The following is a 24,794-nucleotide window of genomic DNA, read 5'->3' as shown; positions in this document are numbered from 1 at the left end:
GATCGTAGCCACGTGGTGGCCGTTTCAAAACAAACGCGGCCGTGAGGAGCCGAGTTGATCTTTTCTTCTAGAACTTTCCACTCGCTGCGAAAAGGACCCGGACGCCGTTCGCCGTTCGGCCGAACTGTTGCGCAACTTTTCTCGGACAAGTTTCGAGCATCGTCCAGCAGGCGATCGGGACAACGAGAGGATTCGAGGAGCGGATTGGGCAGGTGTGCGCTGCCAAGGCGTGACCGAACGTTTCAACAGATGGATGGTATCGCGAGTTACCCTACAATCGATTGATCGTCGATTATATGGGGTGAATGGGAACTAGGTGATTAGTTATTTATTCAGACGAGCAAGAGTTCAATAGTGTAATCTGCTGATGAGCAAATGTGGAACAATGGGACTTCATGGATATAAAGGAATAATACAGAGATAATGGAAATATTATCATCACTATCACTATTCCTATTATTATTGTTATTATTACGTAATAAATTAATATTAAGAGAAACTCGAACAATTCTAATTTCCATCAATTTGAAAGTGAAACTTATGTATCTGTCTCCTTTGTTCCATTTTTTACCATTAGACTCAAAATCCTATGAGTTCCTATAATCTACTTCAATTGCAATCAAATTATCCCCGTTCTACAATCGCCAATTCCCCTTAAACGGATTCACGAGCGAATCTCCAGAGACCTAGGGCCGAGATCGTTCCAAATCGGAGCCGCTCGTCGTAATAAGCTGCCCATCTCGCAACGCAGTTTCGTAAACAAGGTAATTAACGGCGCACGCGACGACCGTCTTAATTACGCGCGGAGGAGGCCCGGAAAAACGAAAAACGAAGGAAAATAGAACCTCGCGCGGGGAACGGAGGAAAAAAGAGACGAGAGTAACGCGCCGAGGCGCCCCTTTGATCCCGTCGCGCTAATAACTTGTCAGAAAAGTTAATTAATACCGGGCTCGCGGCGGGGAGGGGCGCCGAGCGAAGATGATTGACTTCGTTACGCGTTTCCTCCGTTCGACCGGAGATGAACTTCCGCCTCTCGCGGAGAATCGACTCTTTTATCAGCGATCCTCTCCGCAGCTGAAATTACGTCCGCTTATCGGCCACCCTAACTTCTTTCCGACCGCCTTTCGGCCGGCTAACTTACGATAATTCAGGGTTGTTCCGCGGGAGAACGCGGACCGAGGAATGCAGCGGTTCTCAGCCTAACCTCGTTTGCTTGAAACCGCACCGCTCGCGAGACGTTTAAATCTCTCTCTATTCTGTGAAGTATTTGGCCACTCGGATAGTTATGGATGCTTTGGGACATTCTGTGGTCATTTGGTAGAAAAAGATGGTACGAGGATATATTTTTTAACCTAACTAGTTTTAAATATGGTACTTCCACTGTCAAATTGAAATATTCTCTTATCGCTATTCAATCGAAAGCGACACGGGTAATCTAGTCATAATTAATCGAGGTTGCCAGAAAAAAAATTACCCGAAATACTTTTAACCTTTTGCAGTCGACTTGACTTTTCAAAATTGTTCTATGGAAACCTCAAAGTGAGACTTCCGTCACTCAGAACGTCATTTAAAACAATTTCTTTCGGAATTTCTTAGAGAAGGATCTATTTTCAATAATTGTAAAAGAATTTAGAAATGGTAGAGACTTCAGGCTTTGAAACCAGCCTATGTGATTGTTGTAATTATTATCGTTTTATTATCGTACGATTTTTATTCGCGAAGTTATCTTCTTATCGTTCATAGCTTGAGAACCTCTGCTCTACATTATACTCGAATCCGTAGGCAATTCGACTTGGATTTGATTAGGATTAAGTGCTGAGTCTGAATAAGTCTATGATTCTCTGCTCGAAGCAGTGACTATCATTTCCTTATCATTTAGAAGCGTTACGCGATCCTCAAGATGAGAGACTCTGCTCTATACGGATCTTCGGATCAACTTAAATCTGATTAGAATTAAGTCTGTGCTAAGTTCGGCTAAGTCGACAATCCGGTGGTCCAATCGAGTGGCTATCGGGCCATTAAAAATTCAAAGCGTCGTGAAAGCCGCAAGTTGAGGGACACTGAGCTAAACTATCCTCCGAATCCTCAAGCGGTTCAGCTTAGACTCGGTTAAGATCAAGCCTGCGCTAGGTTTGAATAAATCCATGATCCTATTGTAGCTTTTAAATCGGAGCTAAATTATTCATGGACACCCGATACATTGTACCCGAATGAATTTAGATTGAGGTGGGTCACGGTCGGGCCCAACGCTGGAGACCTATTTGCATTCATGTAACAGGTACATAGTGGCGCGTTGATTACTTTAATAAAAACCAGCCTCGAACCGTCTACTCAAGGCTATTAACCGTTCGAGTGCGCACCGGTCCTCCCGAAAACTCGCTCGAACATTTTCGCCTAATTCCTGATGCGTCTTATATTTTTATTAACCCTTTGCACTCGAATGTTTCTTACTAGAAATATTTAACATTTCTTTACGAGGCGAAGACGATGTTTTTTGAGACTAATTGAAAGAGAAATCACCAGTACATTGAAAAACGACGCTGTTTTATTCCAATGTTTCACGTGTCGAGGCATTATACAAAACCTTTGCACTCGAGAGGTGACCAGTCACCAATCGATTCGACGCAGTAAAATTAGAAAATTTAATGTTTAATATTCAACTATGTGTAATGCATCGGTGCGCGAAATATTGAAATAAAGAAGCTTTGTTTCTCAATTTACCTATGATTTCTCTTTAAATTCATTTTAAAAAAACCATCGTCTTTGTCTGGTTAGAAAATGTTAAGTATTGCTAACGAAATACAATATAAAATATAAAATTTAATATCAAAATAATCTATTCATAAATAAATTTACAATTTATCCCTTATTTCATTCAGGCGTCATATTAACCCTTAATTTTTATGGTATTCCTAGCGAAAATTAGAAATGCTACATTCTTCGATCTTTTATTTTCCTTGTTAGCACAACATATGGATGTATGGGAAATCTAATAATTTTAGGGTAGTTTCTTTAAGATTCATTAAAATATTTAATATAACCGGTGCAATATTGGAGCAGAGTTCAAAGGGTTAAAAATAATAAGATTGTAAGTTAATTAAAGTCTTTATCTCTCGAAGATTAAATTACAATGAAATATTATCAATCTTATGAAACTTAAATCTTTATTTATTGATCAAAATGATTGTATTCGGCAAACCATAAGTATATTGGAATATTATATGTTATTTTTGCCATATGATCAGGAATATTAGGGTCATCGATAAGAATAATTATTCATCTATTCAAAATATAATTTTCATATAATCTTGACTATTTTGACAAAAATAAATTTTAAATAGGACGATCGTTACAGTTTGCCACTTTTAAGCGAATAGCAATAAAAATAAAAATTAATACACGTCACCCTCGATTTACGCGGACGTTTTTCACGCAAGCCTCTTTTTACGCGATAAATTGAAATGCTATTTATGCGATCTCGATTTAGTAACAACGAATAAAATATACTTTTGTTTTCGAAAATCTCATTACTATTTCTTTTGTTAAACCATGTAATAAATATTTCTAAAACTTGTACCAGTTTTTCACTTCAATATTTTCTTTTCTCTATTTGCGCCATTTTCGTTCGCGTAAAACGAACCCACGTGGAACGGACTTCCGCGTAAATCGAGGGTCATGTCTAATTAGCAGGAAAAGAAATAAGCTTCATTCGATTCTACGAATCGGTAGACTGCCACTTTTAGGCAGTGACTAACTCGAGCAGTTAAATAAACGATTCATTTAATTTTCGCTCGACTGATCCGGCGAGAAAAATAACCGTCTGGCACGATCGGCGTTCCACAGGACCGCTGCCTCGAGCCTGACAAAGGACCTCCCGTTAGACGGGCCACTCGCGCCGATTTCGTCAGTATCGTAGCAAGGTCGAGGCGTCCGAAAAATTCAGAATCATTCGGACGCCATCGGCACCATTTTCCGATCTTTTCCCTCCATTATTTTAACACGTTCGCTACCTCATGCTCACCTCAATTGTAACATCTAATTCAACGCAATAAATCTAACCAAAATATCGAGAAAATGACGCTAGAACAAGTTATTGAGTTCCTAAATATAATAAGAAAATACACAGAATGGAAAAAATATATTAAATTGAATTGCATTATTACTATTTCTATCTAGCCGAACGTCACTGTATTACGTAGCATTATTAATATAGAAATGCTTTCATATAATCGTTTCATCGAGTGAACCATAGTAATTCGGAGTCACCAGTGACCCCACAGCATTCAATGTGTTAAATAACAATACAATAATTCCATACAAATTTAAGATCCGTCACGAACGCGACGCTGATTTCGAGCGCGTTAACCCGCCCACAAGTCCGGTTCCCGGAAATAGCGAAAAATCAATCTGTGGCAAAGTAGCCAGCCAAGCCCAGCAAAAATCCCGCAGACGATAGCCGCCAGGCGAAACCGTAAAACTCAAGATTCACTCACCGTAGACTCAGGCGTGGTAGGTGTCCTAAGGCAGCAGCTCCTCGACGCTCATCCTCATCGCTGGTATCCTTCGGTCGAGGCACAATACAACGCGCGGCACGGAAGAAAGGTCACCGAACGAAACACACGGCCGATCAGAATCTCTCCGTAACACGCGGACAACGGCGAGACGCTGCGAAACCTAACCTTGCCAGCCCGGTGTCCGTCGGGAAAAGTCCGGGGGCAGGAGCGGCTCGTCGAGTGGCGGACGCGAGAGCACTGTCGACCGCACGAGCGACGACCCTGAAACGAGTTTCTCTCCGGCCGGTCGTATTGGTTCGCGAACGGAATCCGGGGACGACGACGTCGCTCTCCGGCTGCTCGCTCGCTCGCTCGCTGTGCGAGGGAACACACGCCACGGCACAAGCACACCACACGACGCGACGCGACGCGACACGCCAAAGGACCTAAGGACACCGTACGCACGAGGCTTCGCGACACAATATCCGCAATCCGCGGAAGGACTGTCGTCCAACCGTCGCGCTCACTCGCCCCGCCGCCCCTCCAGCTTCCAGCCGCCGAGGAGTGGGGGTATGCGCGGGAGAGAGAGCGCCAGGAGATGCACTGTAACGACGGAGAAGAGTGGAGGCGCCGTACCGGAACACTGGTAGGGGAAAGCGAGAGGGATGCTTCGCGCAGGGCCGTACGTAGGGAAGATGCTTCGGGCGATTTCATTTACGAATGAATTTTCTAAGGGAATATATGAAATGGAGAATTGAATATTGAGAAATTTTGATTGGATTGCATTGTTAGTGAATGATTCTTTGTGAATGTCACCGCGTTAGGTGGATTGTTTAGAATATAGAGATGGTTTTAAATGTTTTGTTGAGTGAATTATAGTTTGATTTGGTTGGTGATAATTCCATGGTATTTAATGGGTTAAGGGGTAGCGAAGGTGTCAAGTGGTAATTGAAATTTTATTTTAACCCTTACGGTGAAAGGCCTCGGTATGGGGGTATGGGGAGAGTTTAGTTTTCATTTCATTTATTTACCATCGATGTGGTTTTGTTTATTGAATATTGCAAATTATTGCGTCATCGTGTTTGTTGATCGTGCACTGAGAATAAATATTTATAATATAATGTCTTATGGGTGAGTGTTACGAAGAAGCTCTTGGTTGTTAGGGGTTAAAATTATTTTGCGAGTTTTGTCGTATATTCTGAATTGACTCGTCGACTTTTCTAATGATAATTATGAAAGTAAGTGCAGAGAATGTAGGGAATTCAATTGGAGACAAATTATTAAACTGAGAGAACAATTTTAAGTCGAAACTTTATGTCTTTTGACACTTTCAGTAGGAATAGTGTTGATGTTGGTGGAGCGAATTGTTGAGGGACTGCGTTCATTTTATATATTTGTTTTTGTTACTTTTGACATTGTTTGTTGAGATTTTGTAAAGGGGATAGAATAGTGTTGTGAAATATTGTGAATGGTAATGTAAGCGAAATGCAAAATGGAACTAAAATATAAAATGGTCGCATGGTAGAGGCAGGGCACCGAAGAAATCGATTCGATTAGAATATGAATTGGCAGTTTCGCAAATTCGATTCGAACAGGCATATTTACTCAGTAATGCGCGATAACGTTCGATGGGAGGGTACACAGTTTCCTGAACTTTTGCTAGACACGTGAAACCTTGATGTTGCTGAAATAGATTGCATCTGCGCCGGATTTAAATAGAGCGTTGTGTTTGAATTTAAATATACAATCAGTGTTTATTCATTTCCATGATGATTCAATTTTTATTTCTATCGTATTAAATACGTGGTCCATTTCAAAGGTCGTATCACTGTTTCTCAAACAATATCGAGTAACACTTTCCAAAACAATAATTATTAAACAAGGAACCAACGAAAACTCCAAGTCTCACAGGGGAAAAGTTGATAATCACTGTTTCCAGTAACAGTTTCCCCACCCTTGCTCCAAGGATTCACTCAAATCAGTTTACTCCTACGATTCTACCCAGTGCAACGCAAAAATAAACAATAACAAACGTATTGCACGAGAAAAACGGTAAACATGTGTAAAAAAATCATCGCAATCGCAAGCTTCGAATTTTGATGGTTATCAGCGGTGGCGGTGCTCATCCCTTGGCTACAGTGGTGCTCTTATCGATTGAATTAACGTTACTGGCCGCAACTGTCTCCTTGAAACTGTTTCTCGCGAAATTCCAAGGAACATTCGTTCCTTCCTCCGACGTTTAATAGCGTCGCGCCTGTTCACGGTCAGGTTAGTCTACGCCAAGGGGTTGGAAGTGGGACGCGGAGGGAAAGGGGACGACCGCCGAGTCGAACGGACCGGTCGAGTTTGCGCACATTGGACAAAGCGTAACCGCAGTACAAACTTTTTCCGCGTTTCTGGAGGCCAGGCAACGTGGTCTCGTAGCTGCGGTAGGTAGGATTCCGAAAGTACTGCGAAGCGAACCCCTCGAGGCCGAAAAAGTAATCGCGGTAAAAAAAAACTTGAATAATTCCTTGATACCCATTTATAACTCACAATTCGCTCGTACTGGAGTCGCACGACTAATTAGACTATATTCGAGTAACGTACGAATCAGTCGAATTACATTCGTTAAATAACAATTCTCAAAGAATTATTGAACAATCGGTTGGAACGAAACGTTACTAACATACATCATTCTAGGAACATCGGCCTATAAAAATAATTACCTGCTTTATTTCCAGACGTTGCAAGGCCGCGACTGCCTTTCGAAACTTACACAATCGAAGACCAACTCGAAATTCACCGGCCATTCCTCGCCTGCGTTGCATCATCGTCGATAACGATCGCCGCAAATGGATCGCGAATTTCCGGAAAGCACGGTTATCCAAAAGTTCCGCGTGAGTGAACAAGAAAGCCACCGTGACCCGCGTTACGCGCGTTCATCCCCCGAAATTCGGTCGCCGATTCGTTTATTCGCAGCTTCCGCGTTCTCCGCGGCCGGCCCCGCGAATAATGAAGAAACCCACTATGGAAATGAACTCGACAGGGCACGTCGCGCCTATAAATATTTTTCACCCCCTGAAAATAATAAAAAAACAAGGGAAAAAGCGGCGGCGCGCCGCCGCTCGCAAAATAAAACATTCGCCCCAATGAATATTAAACGGCCGAGCCAGCCAGGGGAGTATTCCCTGTAAAATAAATAGCCGGTTTACAACGGGCGTCACGCGGGCAAATAAAATTCTCGACACGGTAAACACGGGCCGGCGTAGGTAGCGCCGCGCAGGCTCCATTTTGTTTTTTCCCGCGGCTCTCGCGACGTCTCGCGACTCAATTACGAGACTCGAAGGAAAAAGCGGGCCGAGCGCGTCGCGCCGGGATTTTTCCGTGTAATTGGCGTCGACGCCGGCGATATCGAGTCGTTCGACACGCTTTCTAAGCGAGCGCGATACGTTTTCGAGAAATTTCGAGCCAAGATTGAACGTTTCCGCGCTGGGAACCGAGGATTCGGTTCGCGAGTCGCGAGGAGAAATTGCGGGAGGGCGATGTTGCTGCGCCAATGCTTGTGGGAATATGAAATGTAATATTGTTGACGTTGTTGGTAATATTATGTAAGGTTTGAAGCAATGTTCATGTAAGTATTTCGATATGAGAACGTATAGTATTTTCGTATAAGTTACGGAGACTTGTGTTGTGACGCTAATGGTGTTGATAATGTGAAATATAATATTGCTGTTGTAAATATTATTATTGTTAATAATGTATTTTATTGCGCTGAAGTATTTTGCAAAAATGCCAGAAGGAATTAATGAAACCATCGAATATTTAGATTAGTTACCATTACTCTCTTAAAACAGTTATCTTTTTAATCTTGATGGTATGATCTTCATTGAAATTTTAAGAAGTCAAGTTTGATAGAATGAGAAATACATTTTCGTATTTATAGTACAAAAGAGTCAACTTGGAAAATGCTCAATAGATCTATTCACCTATTTTTAGCAATATTTGTAGCGATATCGTTGCAATAATTTCGGTAAAGAAGCGCTAACAGGTGAATTGAATTTTCAAACGGTAAAGCCGCATTGTTCTTACGTTCATCAATATTTTTCGCAAACATTCCCAGCGTGTTTTCCGAAGGAAATTTCGTTCGGAACGAAATGTCCTCGTTTACTTACTATCGTTGCACGTTGTACGCACCGTTCCCCATTGTGCCTCTAAAAAACACAATTTAGTGCAACTTTTGTGCTGGCGCACGAGCAATTCGATCTCGGCTCGTCATCGATCCCTATTTTACGCGCGCTCGTTCGCCAGATGGCAATCTTCAACAACAATACGGTCCGAGGAAGAATGGGACTTTGTTCAAAATGCATACGAAGCTTATCCGAGATTCTGGCGCCATCTATGGAGCTCTTAAAATTCTTTTTTTCACTCGATCCATTCCCTTCTGTGAAGGCGAACAATATTCCTCTTCAATATTTTCGACAACCCGCATTGTTCCCTTAACAATTTCCATTCCAATATCCAAGTAAAAAGCATAAAGTCTAAACTATTCCAAAAATTACTCTCATTCTCAACCACAATTTCAATGATGAAATTCGTCTGAAAATCATTCTGATCATTATTTACTATTAACCTCTTCGATCCTTTATTTCACATTTTCAAATACTATTTCATCTGGAGACCTAGAGATTTCTAATCTCTTTCATCCCTTACTCTACATATTTAAATGCTGAACCAATTAACCAAAAAGCGAGTAAAAACCAAAGCAATTCCCAATGAAACAGGAAAATAGTTCTTTGCCGAGTGACTCCTCTCGTCGAATAAAAATCGAACGGGCATTGTCCAACGAGGATAATAGCTCGTTAGCTCCGAGGATAGGAAATCAGAGCAACAATTCGAAAAGACCAAGATCGTCTGGTAAAGTGTAAGGACTGTCGCAGCGGAAATTCTGTCCGGCGAGAAGAAAAGTAATATTTCCGTATGATTTACATGCGGAGCGTCAGCTCGCTCGTTAATAATTCAATTTTCAATCTGGTCTTAATGTCCACTGTGTTCCCCGAGTCCTCCCCTCTCCGAGGCGCAGCCGTTCCTTATTCTTCTCGTTCCATTTCCTGCTCCCGGACGGTGCACGTGCGAGAGTAACGCGAAAATAATTGCACCTGGAGACTGTGGAGCACGATTTTTCAATAGAATAAAAGGTCGAAAGCCTCGTGCAGCACGGAGTCGCTTCGAAATTCACGCGATCGTCTACCACGGCTAATAATGAACGCACTTTATTGAAACTTTCTTGGAAAGTAAATCAACGACACATATGTACAGCGACGTTCAAAAGTTCCTGGCCAGCTATTTTTTGTAGATATTTGTTTGGGAACAAATAATGAATAATAATAAACTTTCGAACTCGCCAACTTAGTTGCTCTTTAAATACACAGCTGTGAAGACGAGATAGCATGACTCCTTTTGAAGTATTCGTCCATGTAAATATGTCCTTATTTATTATATTAACAGAAATTAATGTAAACTCATGGATCTAGCCAGGAACTTTTGAACGGCACTGTACGAATACCTACTTCCTCGTGTTGACGCCCTGCGAAAATGAAACTGTGTATTCGAACGAGAAGCTTTTATTCCTCTTTTATTTTCGTCTCTCTATTTTAACAGTGAGGATCGATGAGAATTTCGGGCAATAAAAATGGACAATTGGACTTGGGATTTGGTCTATAAAAACGTAACGATTATGTACACCGCGGTACATATACCTCGGGGACAGAACGGAGTATTCAAACGAGACTCTAGGCGATCTACGGAGCGATAGATCGATGAATGACGAGCGGACGCAGTGGTTCTCTTTCGGAGATCTAGGTGATTCTTGCTAGTTTCCTTAGAGATCCTAGCTTCGCTGACTAAGACATTGCGATTGTACTATTGGTAACTAGAACAACACAGATCTATAACGTTATCGATCGTGATCTTATAAAATTATAATATTATCAACTGTAACAGTACATATTATATCATCAACGCAAAGTAACAACAACAAAGTAAATTATAACATTATCGTAACATTATAAACTTATATCACCAATTACATTAGCACGTGATCGTAACGCTATCAATCATAATATTACAATATTGCAATACAACTAAATTATAAAATCGTCAATTACAACATTGTTAAGCGAAGGTATTAAGCTAATGACATTATAAGATCATGGTTGTGTTTTGTTCATCGGGACGCAATTGAGAACCACTGCGTCGAACGGGGACAGTCTTGCGCGATTTTCGCGAAATATGATCGCGATCTATGGCCTGGGATCCAGATGGTTGTGCTCGGTGTCTCCCAGGCTGGGACACGTGGTCGGCTGCCGGGTTTACTTCGCGGAGCGGTGAACGGGAATTCCGAGCTTTCCAGCTCCGCCCGATCCACTTTGATCGTCGGATGTTCCGCGGACTTCGGGAGCTGCCCGCCTCACCTCCACTCACTCTCTCTCCCTTTCTCTCTCTCCCTGTTCCCTGTTAATCGCTTAATCTCCCGTGGTTTTCCGAAGGAAACGTCGATCGAGCTGCGCCTCGGTCGCTTCTGCTCAGACCTGAAACATAATCGGAGATGCAACGCGATAACGCATCGGTTCTCGGACACTCGAAGTGGAGTAATGCCTCACTACTGGCTCGTCCTGCCATTTGATCATGATGGAAGATCAGATTCCGAGACCTCTGCGTGAAATGACCGGCACGTGAGAGTTACCAGATCAGAAACTACTTCACTATCAGATTTCTAGATAGTTTTAATCTTCTAAATCTCAGTCCTAAATTACTTCAATAACTGATTTATCTGAGAACTACGGTAAAGCTTCGTTTTATATCCACCCTTTGAATTCGATCGGTGTTAAACCTCTTCCTAATCTCCATCCTAAACTACACGAATACAAAAACTTTGTCTGTCGGAAAGCGCAGTAACGCCCCACTAATTGTTCACGAAATTCATCTTCATTAGAGCCACGCACCCATTCCCCCCGAACGAACGCGTACGCCGGTTTCCCCTTTTGATCGTTAACGAAGCCGACTAGCATCGAGGTGCCGCTATCAGCTGATTACCGACACGTAACTGTGTAACGCGATTCCCGGATAATTGTTTGCAATAAATGGGTCGTGCCCTTCCGCGGGATCGATAACAGAGAACGCGGCTGGCCGATGGAGCTCCGCCGGCGCGTCGCGAGTTTATTGTTAGGTTCAAAGGTCCGCAGCCTGGTTAACCGCGCGCGCGGAATGCTCGAATTTCGCTAATTGGAACGCCGAGATCCCCCTTTTTTCCCGTTGCCGCGAAATTCGCGATCGATGGGGCGATCGAACGACGGAAGGCGAGCGCGCGTTATCACGAACGAGCTCCGCCGAACGATTTATCGCCGACCTTTACGGCACGCCCTTACGAGATGATCCACGGGGAACCTTGATGCGCGTCGTTTTACACGGCAAAAGCCAGCGCCACCCGTTACGTCGGCGTCCTCGTTTACAGGCAGACGAAAGGCGCCCCGTTAACGGCGAATATCGTTCCGCGAAATTGCGACCGCCCCCAATTTGCACGGAATGAACGCCTCTCGCATATTCGCCGATTTCTTTCTACATACGTGATTCTACTAAACGCGCTCCCGTGGAATCTTCCAAGTGGCAAACGTAGTTTCCATAATGATAGCAGCGAAATCGAAGCATGATTCACCGATCTTCCGATTTTGAATCTTAGACCTTCTAATATACATTTTCGAATAAAGCAAGCTTCAGCAGTGTCTCTGAGACAGCTTCGCGGTAAAGAATCAACGATGAAGATCTTCAAACAAGATTAATTCTAGGACATCGACCAATCTTCTCATTTAGAGTCCGAGCTTAAACTCCGACCCAGTATTCCGGAGCACTTACACGATTACTTGTGACTGGTGACGGTGTTCAGCGCTACCGACTCGGGCCCGCTTTCCTCTTCCTCGGTCCTCGCGCCGAAAGTGGTCTTGTAGAGGAAGGAGACCAGCAGCGAACCACCAATGGGTCCGAACCAGTAGATCCAGTGGTGAGTCCATTGGTTGTTCCAGAGTGCTGGACCGAACGACCTGGCGGGGTTCATGCTGCAGCCGGTATAGGGCCCAAAGGCCGTGGCCAGCACGGCGACCGCCAATCCGAACCTCACCGGCACCGAGTCCGTGTTCTTCACGTTCTTCGGGTCCCAGACCGCGCACGCGACCAGCATTAATATGCCTGTCGCGATTCCCTCCACCAGCAGGCCCTGGATCGCCGACAGATCGCCGTGCAGATCGGTCACACAAAATACGTCCGACTCGCCGGACCCTGTGCTCGTCAGATGACCTGCTGGCGTCACCACCTGCAACGTTCATTGTGTTACGAGTATTTCTTGAGAACCACTGTATGAGATATTTTGTTAAATTGATTTAGTTATTAAATGCTGGATTTAGTTTCTTTAGGAGCCATTGGTATGTTATTTTATGTCAATGGTCAATGGTCTGCAGTGTATCTTATTTTGATGCTCAAATAAGAACCACTGTATAGGATTTGATTCAATATATGGTAGTCTTCTGACGGTTCCTTGAAGGGATAAAAGAACTTCACAACGATGAACTGAGAACCACTGAATACCTATCCAAGTTAAATGCTCTGCGATCATTGATAATTGCCGCCCCGACCGTCTAAACGCAGTTTAACGACCATCGGCCGCGCTTTCTAATCGTTCGGATCGTTGAATCAGTCCCAGGTGAAGTCCGTTGTCAGTCGGTCAAGCCTGTCGATCAAACGCGACGTGTTTGCGAAGGGATCAGCGGTTGCGTAAATCAACCGCGTCATAGCACCGCGCGACGCCACTGAATCGCCGTGGAGGGACGGGGGTCTTGAACCGCGATAAGACGCGGCAAGGGCAAAGTTCCGATTAAATTAAGACTGGCTTATCGGAAACCGACAGCTGAACTAGCTGAAGTATCAATCGACGCGCAAAAAACGAAACAAAACATAAACGAGATTTCCTCGCGTGCGTGTGCGAGATAATGTGGTCGAAAAATGGGGCGCCATTGAATAATCCGTACCCGCTGAGGCCCGACAAGATGGCGGATCGTCTCCGCGCGAAAGCATCGAGCGCAATTCGATCGAGATTATCTCGGGGACGAAGCGTCGTACGAGAAACAACTGTATATAGCGATTGCTTCATTCTTTCACACAGAATTACTTGGTGTACGTTCTGTCGGGGGATTCCCGTGGGAGACTGACCTTTAACATGCCGTAGCCGAGGACCGCACCGATCAGCTGCGATAAAAGGTACACCACTGCCTCGGAAAGCGTCTTCTTCCCGAGGATCACTGCTCCCACCGTGATAGCGGGATTAACGTGGGCTTGACTGATGTGTCCGATACTCTGTGCAGATAATTGATTTTTATTTAATTGTTTATTGCGCGAAACATCGGATGATCGCGTAGAAAAGGCAAGAAACGGAGGTGGCTATTTTCGACGTTTCCGATCTGTCTTCGTAGAAGTTAGGATGAAACGATTCATAATAAGAATTTAATGAATCTACCAGCTTTCTAAACATTAAATTACTCCGATTCCAAATATAACCGTCACGAAATTACTCCATTCGTTATTTCGTTGGACTTATCGCGAAGACGCTAATCAAACCGAAAAGCACCGAAAAAGGAGAAAGAGAACAACTCTTTATCGTTTACGCGCAGTTAATCGCGGGGGAACCGATTCGGGAATTTAATTAACAACTGGCCCGGGGAATCCGTACGTCTTATCTCTTGCCAGGGACGATTAATTTAATCGGGCCGCTCGATAAGCAGCGTCGATCGCGCGATATCGGCCGCGTTTCCGCCGCTTTTTACGCCGCGACCCGAGGCGATACGGTTTCCCCGTTGATCTCGGGGTAAGCTGGATCCATATACCACTGACCTGGATCACGAGCATCACCGCCAGGCCGAAGGTCAACGCGATCTGCAGGTGGGACGGTGTCACGCCGAGGCTGGCGACGCATCCCATGCACCCAATGAACACCAGGATCGCGGTGCCCACCAGCTCCGCCAATCCCGTCAGCAAGGTATTCTTCATGCCTCCTTCAACCTCCACCAGCTTCTTGAAACCTGAAAAAAACATCCAAATTAGATCTCTGTCACGAATGATACAAATTAGACCGGAAACTCAGAACCAAAGATACTCTCTGCATATTCGTTAACGCTTCGCTCATCGGGGAGAACGAGTAACGCGTTCAATTATATCCAGCTTCATAAATGAGACTCGCGGGAAACGACAACGTGTTTCAAACGACATTCAACTAAATTCTACCAGTGGCTGAACGTTCAAACCAAGGTTCCCTTCTCCAAATTTCCCCGTTTCAATCGCAAACCGCATCGACGCGCTTCTGACGTAAACGAGCAGGTGTCGGACAAGGCCGAACGATCAAACGCTCGTTTCACCTGCGCGAAAAGAACAAAGAAACCAGTGGAAAGAACTCCGCGGCGAATCGCTCCGCTAACCAAGAAAACGGTACGAATAAGAACTTGTTAGCTTCTACAGGTTGATTCAAAACTCAGCACCCCGAGTTTCCAAAAACCAACGTGTGTATCGCACAGGTGTGCATATAACTCGGTGCAAAATGAATGTACACGAGAAATCTCGAGGAATCCCGATCAATTCGCTCGCGCACCAGTTTTGAGTCAGCCTGTAGCCTCCGTCGCCCTACATCGTAGCTATGCGACCGGAGGATCGAAGATCAAGAGGGCCAACACGCAGACTCGAATGGCCGCGAAATCAGCGCCGATCCGCGCCGACGAACCCGACGAACCCGTCCGCGTCCCGGAAAAGCAGGATTCCGCCGCGGAACCGGAAGGAATCCGTGTCTCCGTACCGAAGTCCCGTGGCATTCCGCCGCGGACGCGCGCTCGACGTGTACACGGAACCACTTCCACCGGCCGAGTAAAGTTGCAAGTGCGACGGTCGATCGTAGACGACGGCCACGCGAAGGACGCCGCTACCGTTGACACCAACGTGCCCGGCACCGACTCCTCTAGCCGGCGACGGAGATAACCGCGCGCAAACACGATCAACGGAGATCAATCCCGATGGTAATCTTATCGTCCCTGCAGGTGTCCCGTGGTTGATTGAATTCCAGCGAGTTCCATTGGTTCAGAGGATCCGCTGGATGGGCTGCCCTTAACCCCTTGGCAACTGTTGGCGCCTAAAGGCGCTTGAAACATTTACTTCGCCGTACCGTTGGCGCTTATAGTCAGTCGTAAAATGTTATTGACAATGATCGCAAAGCTCGCTTAGATCTGACGTGAGTGAATTCTAATTCGACAATTACGTCTTCCATTAATCGTACGTTATGTAGATGTGACTACTTCAGATTCCTTCGTTTGGTTCGATTCAGTGTTTTCTTGGTTTGAGTATGCTCTCTTAGAAATATGCTTAACATTCTGATGTTAAAGAGTTAGAGGGAATTGTCGTGGATTCAGATCGATGGGATCTTTCGGTGGTTGATGCTGGTCTGTTTAAAAATTTCTGTGGAAACTCCGAGAGTATTAAGATTGATTTGCAGTTTGTGTCGCTGGACCAACTTCAATTTAGATCGATGGGGTTCTTTATATCTAGTCGGACGCGTGTAAGCTAATTAGCCAGACGTGGGTGAAACGGTTTACTAGGTCAAGCGCGTTGAAAGGTCAGTCATGTTTCACTCGCAAGGACCATCGTTAAACCTTCGTCGATGCGAAACAAATGCGGATGCGTCGTTCTCGAATTGATATTCAAGATCTGTGGGGCCTAGCTACCATGAAACGAATTTACGACCGACTTCGAGGTATTCCCGTGAATTTCAACGCGACTCGTTGCAGCCGCCTTGACACGGATAACTGGAGTCTGCGCTTTGGATCGCGAGCCAGGATACTTTTCCCAGCGACCGTGGACCCTGACGCGTCTCAGCCAAGTTCATTGATGAACGATACATGCTATCAGCGGCTGGCTGGGGAGAACTGGGGTACATTGATTGGAGCTTGATCTGGGTTAACGCTAACACATGTCGGGCATAGTGTGTATCAAGTCTAGACCAAGTTATGCAGACGCGTTCTATTATAAGCATACTTCTGCATAAGGTATGCCACATACCCTAAATTGAGTCCGCGTTCAATCTTAGTTGCTTTACTCCCCAGAAAACTGGAATCTACGTTAATTGAAGTTTGATCTCAGTTAGGAGACTTCAAATCTAGGTGTAACACGTGTTACGCATAGTTTATACCAAGCGAATACCAGCTCAGACATGTTCTGCTCGAAGTATAGTTGAAAATTACGTATAATTTACTCGAAACTAGATCTCTGTCTAATCTTCTTAGCTGAGTTCAATGTTCAAGCTTTGCCTTCGGCTGAGCTTCATTAAATTGTTCTATAATATTTCAATTCAGATCAACGAAAAATCCTCGAAAATCACGGAACTAGACACCTGTTTCGATTAGGTATAGAATCATTGTTCCGCACCATCGATTAGCGAGCTATTTTCATCAAAATTTCTATCGCATTGTTCGATTCTTTCGAAAAATTGTGATGCCATTTCCCAGATACCTATCAATTATTCCCATTCACCGGGCAATCGTGCGGGAACGTCCCAGTTTCACTGGATCCGAACTATTATCGCGGCGAAACGCTGGAAAAAGCATCGATCGATGTAACGTCGGATCGCGGCCAGCGAATTGTCCGCGTCCCACGCGGTCGGATAATAGCGGATAACGAAATCGTGGTCCGCGCTGGTATCGATCATCCACCGATGAGCGGCGGTGCCGCCGATTACTGGATCGTTGGATCTTTATGCGTTCCGGGAACTCGATATTGTAAAAAGTTTCGTAAAGCGGAACGAGCTGTTCATTTTGCTTCGGAAGTTTCGACCGGCCGTGTTTCGTTGACCTTTAACCCTTTACAGCGCGTTTCGCTGGTTTTCACTGTCAGTAAATTGCTTTATCGTTGTAAGTTCACAAACCATTCGTTAATCAAATTTAATTATTGAATTAAATCAGTAAAGAAATAATAATATTACCAACGATCGAGGAATAAGAATTTAGTGAATGAATCAAATTAATAATGAACAGGAATTTGAAATTGAATATCCTAAATGCATATAGATTTTCATCGTTTCCTGAAGTAATTTGAACGAGGGTTTAATAAGAAATGAATTTCCTCTGCTGAGGATATTGTTCTTTGTTAATTATGTTGATTCTACATTTGATTCTTCATTCCCTTAAAGATAATAGTGTCTGGTATCTGTTCTATTCGATCAAACGTCTTAATTGCAAGGTTGATTCGTTACTTTTATACAAGGAGTTAAATCGGTGGTGTAGAATCGTTTGTTCGCGATAAGAAGATCGATGTGAATTCTCTATTCCGTGTTTTCCATTCGTTCTCGTTGCACACACGATGGAGGATGAGATTAGAACATTGTTCTTGCAATTAGACGCGCGCCGCGCTGGCGTTTTATTGCTTGAAATTGCCGAGGAATGATGAAGTAACGATGATAATGGAGCCGCCGGTACGCGTAAGAGGAAAATTGGATTTTAACTAACGGATTTCACGTTTATTTTCGAAATTAATGCGCCGACGATAACGTGCGATTAATCGTTCACGCAAATTATATGCGGAACGCCGGCGCTCCGCGCGATAAAGAAGAATATCGATTGCCCGTTAATCATTCGACATCACCGATTTAACTACGTCTTCGGTGTTGCGTGTATTTTCTTCACACTCTGTGTGCAAAGGAGATGAACCCGCAACTAGTGTCCTCGACGCGAGGAACAGGAGTGTTTGTTGCTAATTAGTCGACTTCTTTTGTTGCCGTGTTTATCTTTCTCGACGTACTGTGTGTACGAACAGAAACTGAATAAACATGAATATAGTAAGCATCGGACAGATATAAATATGTTAAGTGTCGAATAAACACTGATACATTATGTATGAAATAAACATGAACATATTAGATATCGAGGAAATATAAATATATGAATTGTTAGATAAACGAAAAAATGAATGAAAAGTAAATAAAATAAATAGTGATCAAATGAAGTCAAATATACGATTAATCAAGTAGATATGAAATAAATAATGATCAGATAAATACAAACATAACAAATATCAATATCAATAATAAACACTACCGCTAGAATGCACAGGGTGATCCAAAAAAGAGAACAGCTCAACACTCCAAAACTAACGAACGATCCAACCCAAAAGTGTCACTTCGAGACTGAAAACATTCATTCCCATCGAATCCTCATCCTCAGCACGTGCACCAGAAACCACACCTCCCGAATTCGCAAGTAACACGAATTTCGTACAGACTTGCCGATCCCGCGCTAATGGCGATCGCAAATTCCACAGGAAATTCACCGAAAACCTCGCGGAAGCCCGCGGACTCTCGCGGAATCCTCTAATCGCGCGTATAAACAACGGGGGAATCGAGAAGCGGCCGCGATTACCATAAAGGTGCCAATCGGCATAGAATTATTGGCTCGCCCGTAAAAATCGAGTCGGTAGTCGGCGCCGGCCGAGGCGAGTGCGCGTCGCGTTCGTTCTCTGATTACTAACACGTGGAAAATTTGTGCCCGCCGGCAGAATCCTTCGGCGACCGGTTACTCCGTGTAGCAGGATCTGTTGCGCAACGAATGCGCGCCGGTTTTCAAACCCGGAGAATAAAGAGAGGAACAAATGGGCAAGGAGCGTGAGGGTGGGACGGAAGAAAGGGGCACGTACGTACGTATTCGCGCGTATCTAAGTGGGCCATTCGTTGCAGCTGATAACGGGAACCGATTAATCCCTCGCATCGATCTGATGGAACGCGGAGAGTTGTACGGGATCGTTCAAAATTGGAGCTCCCGGTTTTGCACATTTCGTTTCACCCTTTGCACTCGTGTGTTGTGCTGGAGGTGACAATGTAAATTTACATTGTGATGTACTTTAACGAGTTGTACAAATGAAATCTTATTAGAAGAATAGAGAATAGGAAACTAGAAGATCTACTATTCTCAATCCATGCAAATAACACGCAATTTTCCTTTGTAAGTAGTCGTCAAGTCGTCATTCATAATGCGATCACCCGCAGTCATTCACAGACAGTCACAATGTATAATATTGACAGATGACATCGTTATGACATAATGTTCAACGCAGTGATGGATATCTTTCTGCCTTCTGGCGAAGAATTCGATGATGGCACTTGTAATCTTTTCCGGGTATACTATTCAATCATTTTCCCGAATTGCGTTACAGTAGCAAGGTGAGAAATTGTTATAATTCTATATTCAATAAACGTCATGTTTCTGTTGTGTGAAGCTCAAAGATTATTTCACAATTCACAGACGATCCTAAATTCCTAGATAACCATGCTAATCGTCCGTTAAAAGCGTCCCAATGATTCATCAGGGAGCATCCTCTGTTTGTTCAATTTTTATCCATCAATTCCCGATGATTACCAGGACAACTCATAGACTATCGTTCGACAGCTCAGAATAAACCGTGCAGCTCAAAGTACACAATACCCGGCAAACACTAGCTCGAAGAGAGACGTCCAATATTGACTTTCTTCGTCGATCGTGCATCAGAAAATTTCCATTTGCATCAAGTTGTCAGTTCCGTTTTCTCCTTCCTCGTCTATGACGAACGTACCGTCGGTGTTTTACTTTAATTTAATGTATCTCCGAGCGATAGCGGCGGGTTAAATGCAGAAACGTTGAAGAACACGCGATGAAACTAATTCATGTGAATTAAAAATAGTGTTTTTTCCTTGTTTCGTGCATACTTTGTTGCGTATACGACAAAGTATGACGGTCGGGCAAAAACAGTTTCCAAGGATATTTCCGAAGGTAACTTCGAACGTTTCTTTCATAAATTATTTGTTATAACGCTTGTAAAGAAACATCTTTTAATACTAAACCTACGGAGCAGTTAAATTGACTTTTCGAAATTCCTCTGTAAAAACTTCAAGACTGCATCTATTGAGACTTTGATTTATAATTCAGTTCATGTCTGAATCAATGTCTTCAATAATTTCTTAGAGACACATCTTTTATCTTTTTAATTATTGCGAAATGAGGAAATCAGGAATGCGTCATTTCAGTCCGGTAGTTTTCGTGTTAAGGGACAGCGCCCAGAATCTCGAGGCGCAATAGACAGCGAGCACGCCGACAAGATGGCGTCCGCCTAAACAGTGCCCTTCTCAAGGCATCGTTTCTATAACCTTCAAACACGTAACATTGCAGTGAAAAGATTACGATTCCAGCGAGTTTTCGCCATTTTATTTTCCGCCCACAGAATCCTGTCTTACATTAGGCATACCAAGTTGTTTCTAAATGTATTGTTCTATACAAAATGATTAATAAATCAAACTAGGGTACATATCCGCGTGGAACAGGTGGAAACAAAACTCTTCGCGAGTATGTCGAATCTCTAAATTAAATTCCAGCGCAAGAGGCGACAATTTTGGCAGCAATGTATCCATCGGTAGGAATATTTCTTGTATAATTAGAAAATCGCGATACCAAGGGTTCAGGTAGGTTAAGCAATTATCAATGGACAGCGAATGTTGCGTTAACGCAGTGACGTCGTGGAAACGCTTTATCAACGATGATGACACAGCTGCGGGGAGATATGAGCACTGAAAACAGGCCAGCGCTGTTACGTTTCACTGTGAAAAAAGAAGAGATTGAAAAACAAAGTCGCGTTTATGAATAGATTTTCCGAGAGATCGTCTTTGCTGGTTCGTTCGACTGGAGGAATCGATCGGGCTTGGAAAACGGAGAACGTTATCGCGACGTCTCGCTAATCTCGAGTAGAAGGAAGAGACCGCTTCACGATTAATTCTCCTGTGAATGATTTGTGAGTTGAACAAACTGGTTGAGACACCGGAACGGAGGAAAGTGGAATTTTGGGCTTAAGTATTTCATTTGACGATGTATGTTTTGAATGTAAGATGAATGCTGTTGATGTATTTTTTAAGAAAAAAGCGTAAGGGTTTAGATTATTGGAAAAATGGATGATTAGTGTTATTTCGGATTAGAACAGTAAGACATTTCAAGCTCTTTTGTCTATGGAATGTTTGCTGTTCGACGAAATGAAATAGAAAATTGAGCTGGAATTTTGTGGAAATTCAGTTCGATGAATTTCGTAGCTATTGTATAACCCAATTTAAATTTACAGTTGTTTTGCATTTATTTTATTATCAATTTGATTATAGATTAGCACGAAATATAATTTGTTCCCGATAACGATCTATCAAGCGTTCAATCTTCGAAGCCAAGTTATTAAAATCTGGTAATCTCGTAAACACCGAGATTCAGATAAATCACAGTTATCCTTCAAATAACGTTGCATAAACAGTTGCGATAAAACTACAGATCCGCGCGTAACTTCAAAACGTAAGAAAAATAATGAAAAACAGAACAATAGAACAGATTTCCCAATAAACATAACAAAAGCTACACCTTTCGGAATTCGTGCTTAAAACTAATTTCCAAGTCGTGTTCCGAATTAACGTTCCGACTCCGATAACGATTACAAACTGAACAGCAGAGAATATGAAAAAATCCGATCGAGGACAAACGATTAAACTGAGAAACGAATTTTAAGTGGCAATTCCAAAAGGCGTCTTCCCGCGTTTTCGGCGGGAACGGCGTTAATAAACATCACGCGGCAGATTGCAGGGCTAGGGAATTCTGGTGAAAAATCTCCTTTATCGCGTCGCGCGTAAGCCGTGCAGCTTCCGCGGTGAAATACGAGCGGACGATAAGGGCGAGGCGATGACGAGACTTTCAAAGGCGAACGGGACAAATTATGCCAGCCGTTTATCGGGGCCCGGCGATGTATAAACACGACGAGAAGCCGCGCCGTCAACCGGCCGGGGTTAAACTGATAACATTTGCTCCCGCGGATTTCGTAAACTCGGAATAATTCGCAGTCGCCTGATCGATTATCGGCCTCCTATCGCGACCGATTTCGTTTTGGCACTCTCCAGTGGATGTTCGCTGGCCCCCGTACCAACGATTTACTGCGGAGACACCGTAGAAAACCTTGAATCACGGTAATGCCTCGATACTAGTTCATTCTCTGGATTTTTTATTAACCAGTTAACTGTGGAATTTAGTTGGAAAAACCTCTCGTTCGCAATGAAATAAAAAAATGGAGCGTGTACTCATCGAACGCAGGACGAATGCACGTAGAGTATATTTTAATGATCAAAGAGAAACAAAGAATTACATGTTTATGTGAAAAATAAAGAATTAGTATCACGTCAAGCTTTACGATGACGTGTATACTCGTCAAACACGGTTAACTGGTTGATATCCCTTTGCTTCAGAGAGCTGAATGGAATTATTCCGATAAACTTGGCCGTGAACTCTTAAACTACGTTTACGTCGTTTCGAGCACTCGAGGTACAGTAGTGCTTCGATACTAGTCCGTTCGTTGAAGATCGCGACCGTTTTCTTGTTCGTGAGATCGAGGAGACGTTAACTTGATGATTAGGGAACGAAGTACTGTGGAATTATGCAGTGAGTTGTTTGGAAACTAGAATCGATGTGGTGCTTCGATATTAGTTTCTTTGGAAGATTTTAAGTAATCTTTCGTGGTTTTTGAGAGGATTTTTGTTGGTTTAATAACTTAGAGCATCTAATGAAATAATTGAGTATATGCAAAATATTGTATACAGAAGTGCTTCGGTACTAGTTCATCTCTGGAACGTTCCAATTACTGTCACATCGTTCTTCAGAGTGGGATTATATCACGATCAACTACCGAGGCCGTTCAGTAGAACGAGAAAATCGGCGAGCGGATTAAACAATCGAAGGAAAACTGATCTACCGAGGCTCCATTCCAGTAGAACGAGTCACGGCCGATGAATAATTAACTTTTACAGGAAACAAGCATCCGCGAGACCCGTTCCTTTTGAAATATTCATTATCTACGATAAACTCCGCGACCGGTTTCGCGGCTCGGAGTGTCAGCTGTTGCTCTAATTACCCATATCTAGTATTCCAAATGTTCCCTTGAACTTTTCTCTCGGCTGATAGTCAGTTTTCAAAGATTCCGTCTTACTGTCATCCACGTCTCTCAGCAATCCTCAATTTCTTAACGCTAGAACTGTCAAGCAGTAAAGCAAAGCTACTTACAATTTGTTAGAAAAATTACTGAAATTACAGATTTCTTGAGATGCAAAGAATTCCCTATTGCTGCACTTGTTCAGATGCAGAAGTTTATTTCGAAATTTCTCACGAAATCACCTCTGTCATCTTAACAATGGCGAAATAAGAATCTCGAGATCGGTCATTTCGATCCGTCCGGTGGTTCTATTGTTAATGAAACATTTAATTCGCTTCTTTATCGCGAGATCTATTTCGCATACAGTTTACTTCATTGTGTAACCCTATCTTAGATCTCCTATCTAGGATAATGATCCCAGAACGATGCAAGCGCATCTACCTAATTTCTACACAGAAACCATCGACAGGAATATCTACGAAACGTTCATCTTAGATCGTAATCATCTGAGAATTACTCTCAGATAATTCACAATGTATTCTATTCACAAAATATCCAGTAAATCGTTGTACTTCTTTTGTCGATATCGACGTACCAATACAATCCCTTTGAATTCCACTTTCTATTCTTCTTAGAGTATCAAATCTGTTGATTGCACTCTCATTATAATATCTATCTCACTAACAATCTATTCCCTCCTTGATACACTCGATTCCTACCTTTTTCCCTAGTTTACCATTCCAAACTACCGATAATCCTAATTCCAACATTTCGCGTTTACGGAAACCGGTGAACACCGCCAAATCGTTAATTGCACTCTCATTACAATATCTATCTCACTAACAATCTATTCCCTCTTTGACACACTCGATTCCTAGCTTTTTCCCTAGTTTACCATCCCAAACGACCAATAATCCTAATTCATTCAAAACATTTCGCATTCACGGAACGCCGCGAGACGCGATCTTACCTGCGCGTATATTGTTCGAGGACATGGCTGACGGCGCTCGTAACAGTCACACACTACACTGACGCGGCACCGATCTCGTTACGCGATCGCCGATCGAGGAGGATCGAGGGAATATGGATCGTGATGGAAGCGGCGCGCGCGCAACTGCCGCTCGTTGGATTCCCGGCCCGTTTCTGAACGCCGGGGACGATCGTACGCAATTTATCGCGGCGGCACGTGGCCCGGCGCCGATTCAAACGTGAACCACCACCACCACCACCACCACCACCACCACCATCGCCATCGGCTCATCCCTTCCACGAGCGAAC

General features: G+C 43.5%; 2 protein-coding genes across 7 annotated transcripts in view; both read right to left on the bottom strand.

The window, feature by feature from the left end:
* The window catches only part of alpha-Man-IIb (alpha-Mannosidase class II b), a 123,590-nt gene extending 118,607 nt beyond the window's left edge, over positions 1 to 4,983 (bottom strand). For all 3 annotated transcript variants that reach the window (XM_031973697.2, XM_076374464.1, XM_076374463.1), the window contains exon 1: positions 4,494 to 4,983. The gene's annotated coding sequence lies outside the window, so the exon portion shown is untranslated. The remainder of the gene's footprint in view (positions 1 to 4,493) is intronic.
* A 5,095-nt stretch (positions 4,984 to 10,078) lies between these two features.
* On the bottom strand, positions 10,079 to 24,687 carry LOC116425696 (aquaporin-like). 4 transcript variants are annotated; one of them, XM_031973737.1, is made up of 5 exons: positions 24,487 to 24,687; positions 14,409 to 14,596; positions 13,731 to 13,874; positions 12,384 to 12,837; positions 10,079 to 11,062 (listed from the first exon to the last, which is right to left on the bottom strand). In XM_031973737.1, the coding sequence occupies exons 1-4, from the start codon at positions 24,509 to 24,511 to the stop codon at positions 12,388 to 12,390; spliced, it is 807 nt and encodes a 268-aa protein (XP_031829597.1). In that variant the 5' UTR covers positions 24,512 to 24,687; the 3' UTR covers positions 10,079 to 11,062; positions 12,384 to 12,387. The 4 variants fall into 4 exon arrangements, with proteins under 4 accessions (XP_031829597.1, XP_076230630.1, XP_031829607.1 ...); XM_076374515.1 differs by lacking the exon at positions 24,487 to 24,687 and adding an exon at positions 18,644 to 19,049; XM_031973747.2 differs by lacking the exon at positions 24,487 to 24,687 and adding an exon at positions 15,361 to 15,526.
* Between the last annotated feature and the right edge of the window lie 107 nt (positions 24,688 to 24,794).

Source organism: Nomia melanderi, chromosome 2, assembly GCF_051020985.1.
Source record: "Nomia melanderi isolate GNS246 chromosome 2, iyNomMela1, whole genome shotgun sequence".
NCBI classification, from domain to species: domain Eukaryota; kingdom Metazoa; phylum Arthropoda; class Insecta; order Hymenoptera; family Halictidae; genus Nomia; species Nomia melanderi.
The sequence above is the reverse complement of the archived record's forward strand: the minus strand, read 5'-3'. Positions and strand labels throughout refer to the sequence as shown.

Bases quoted from the DNA above. Each gene is read 5' to 3' on its own strand.
- LOC116425696 (XM_031973737.1), bottom strand. From the start codon at position 24,511: ATGTCCTCGAACAATATACGCGCAG. The intron at 14,597-24,486 runs GTAAGATCGCGT...TGTTTTTTTCAG, and splicing joins CTCGAACAATATACGCGCAG to GTTTCAAGAAGCTGGTGGAG. The intron at 12,838-13,730 runs GTCAGTCTCCCA...TGAACGTTGCAG, and splicing joins TCGGCTACGGCATGTTAAAG to GTGGTGACGCCAGCAGGTCA.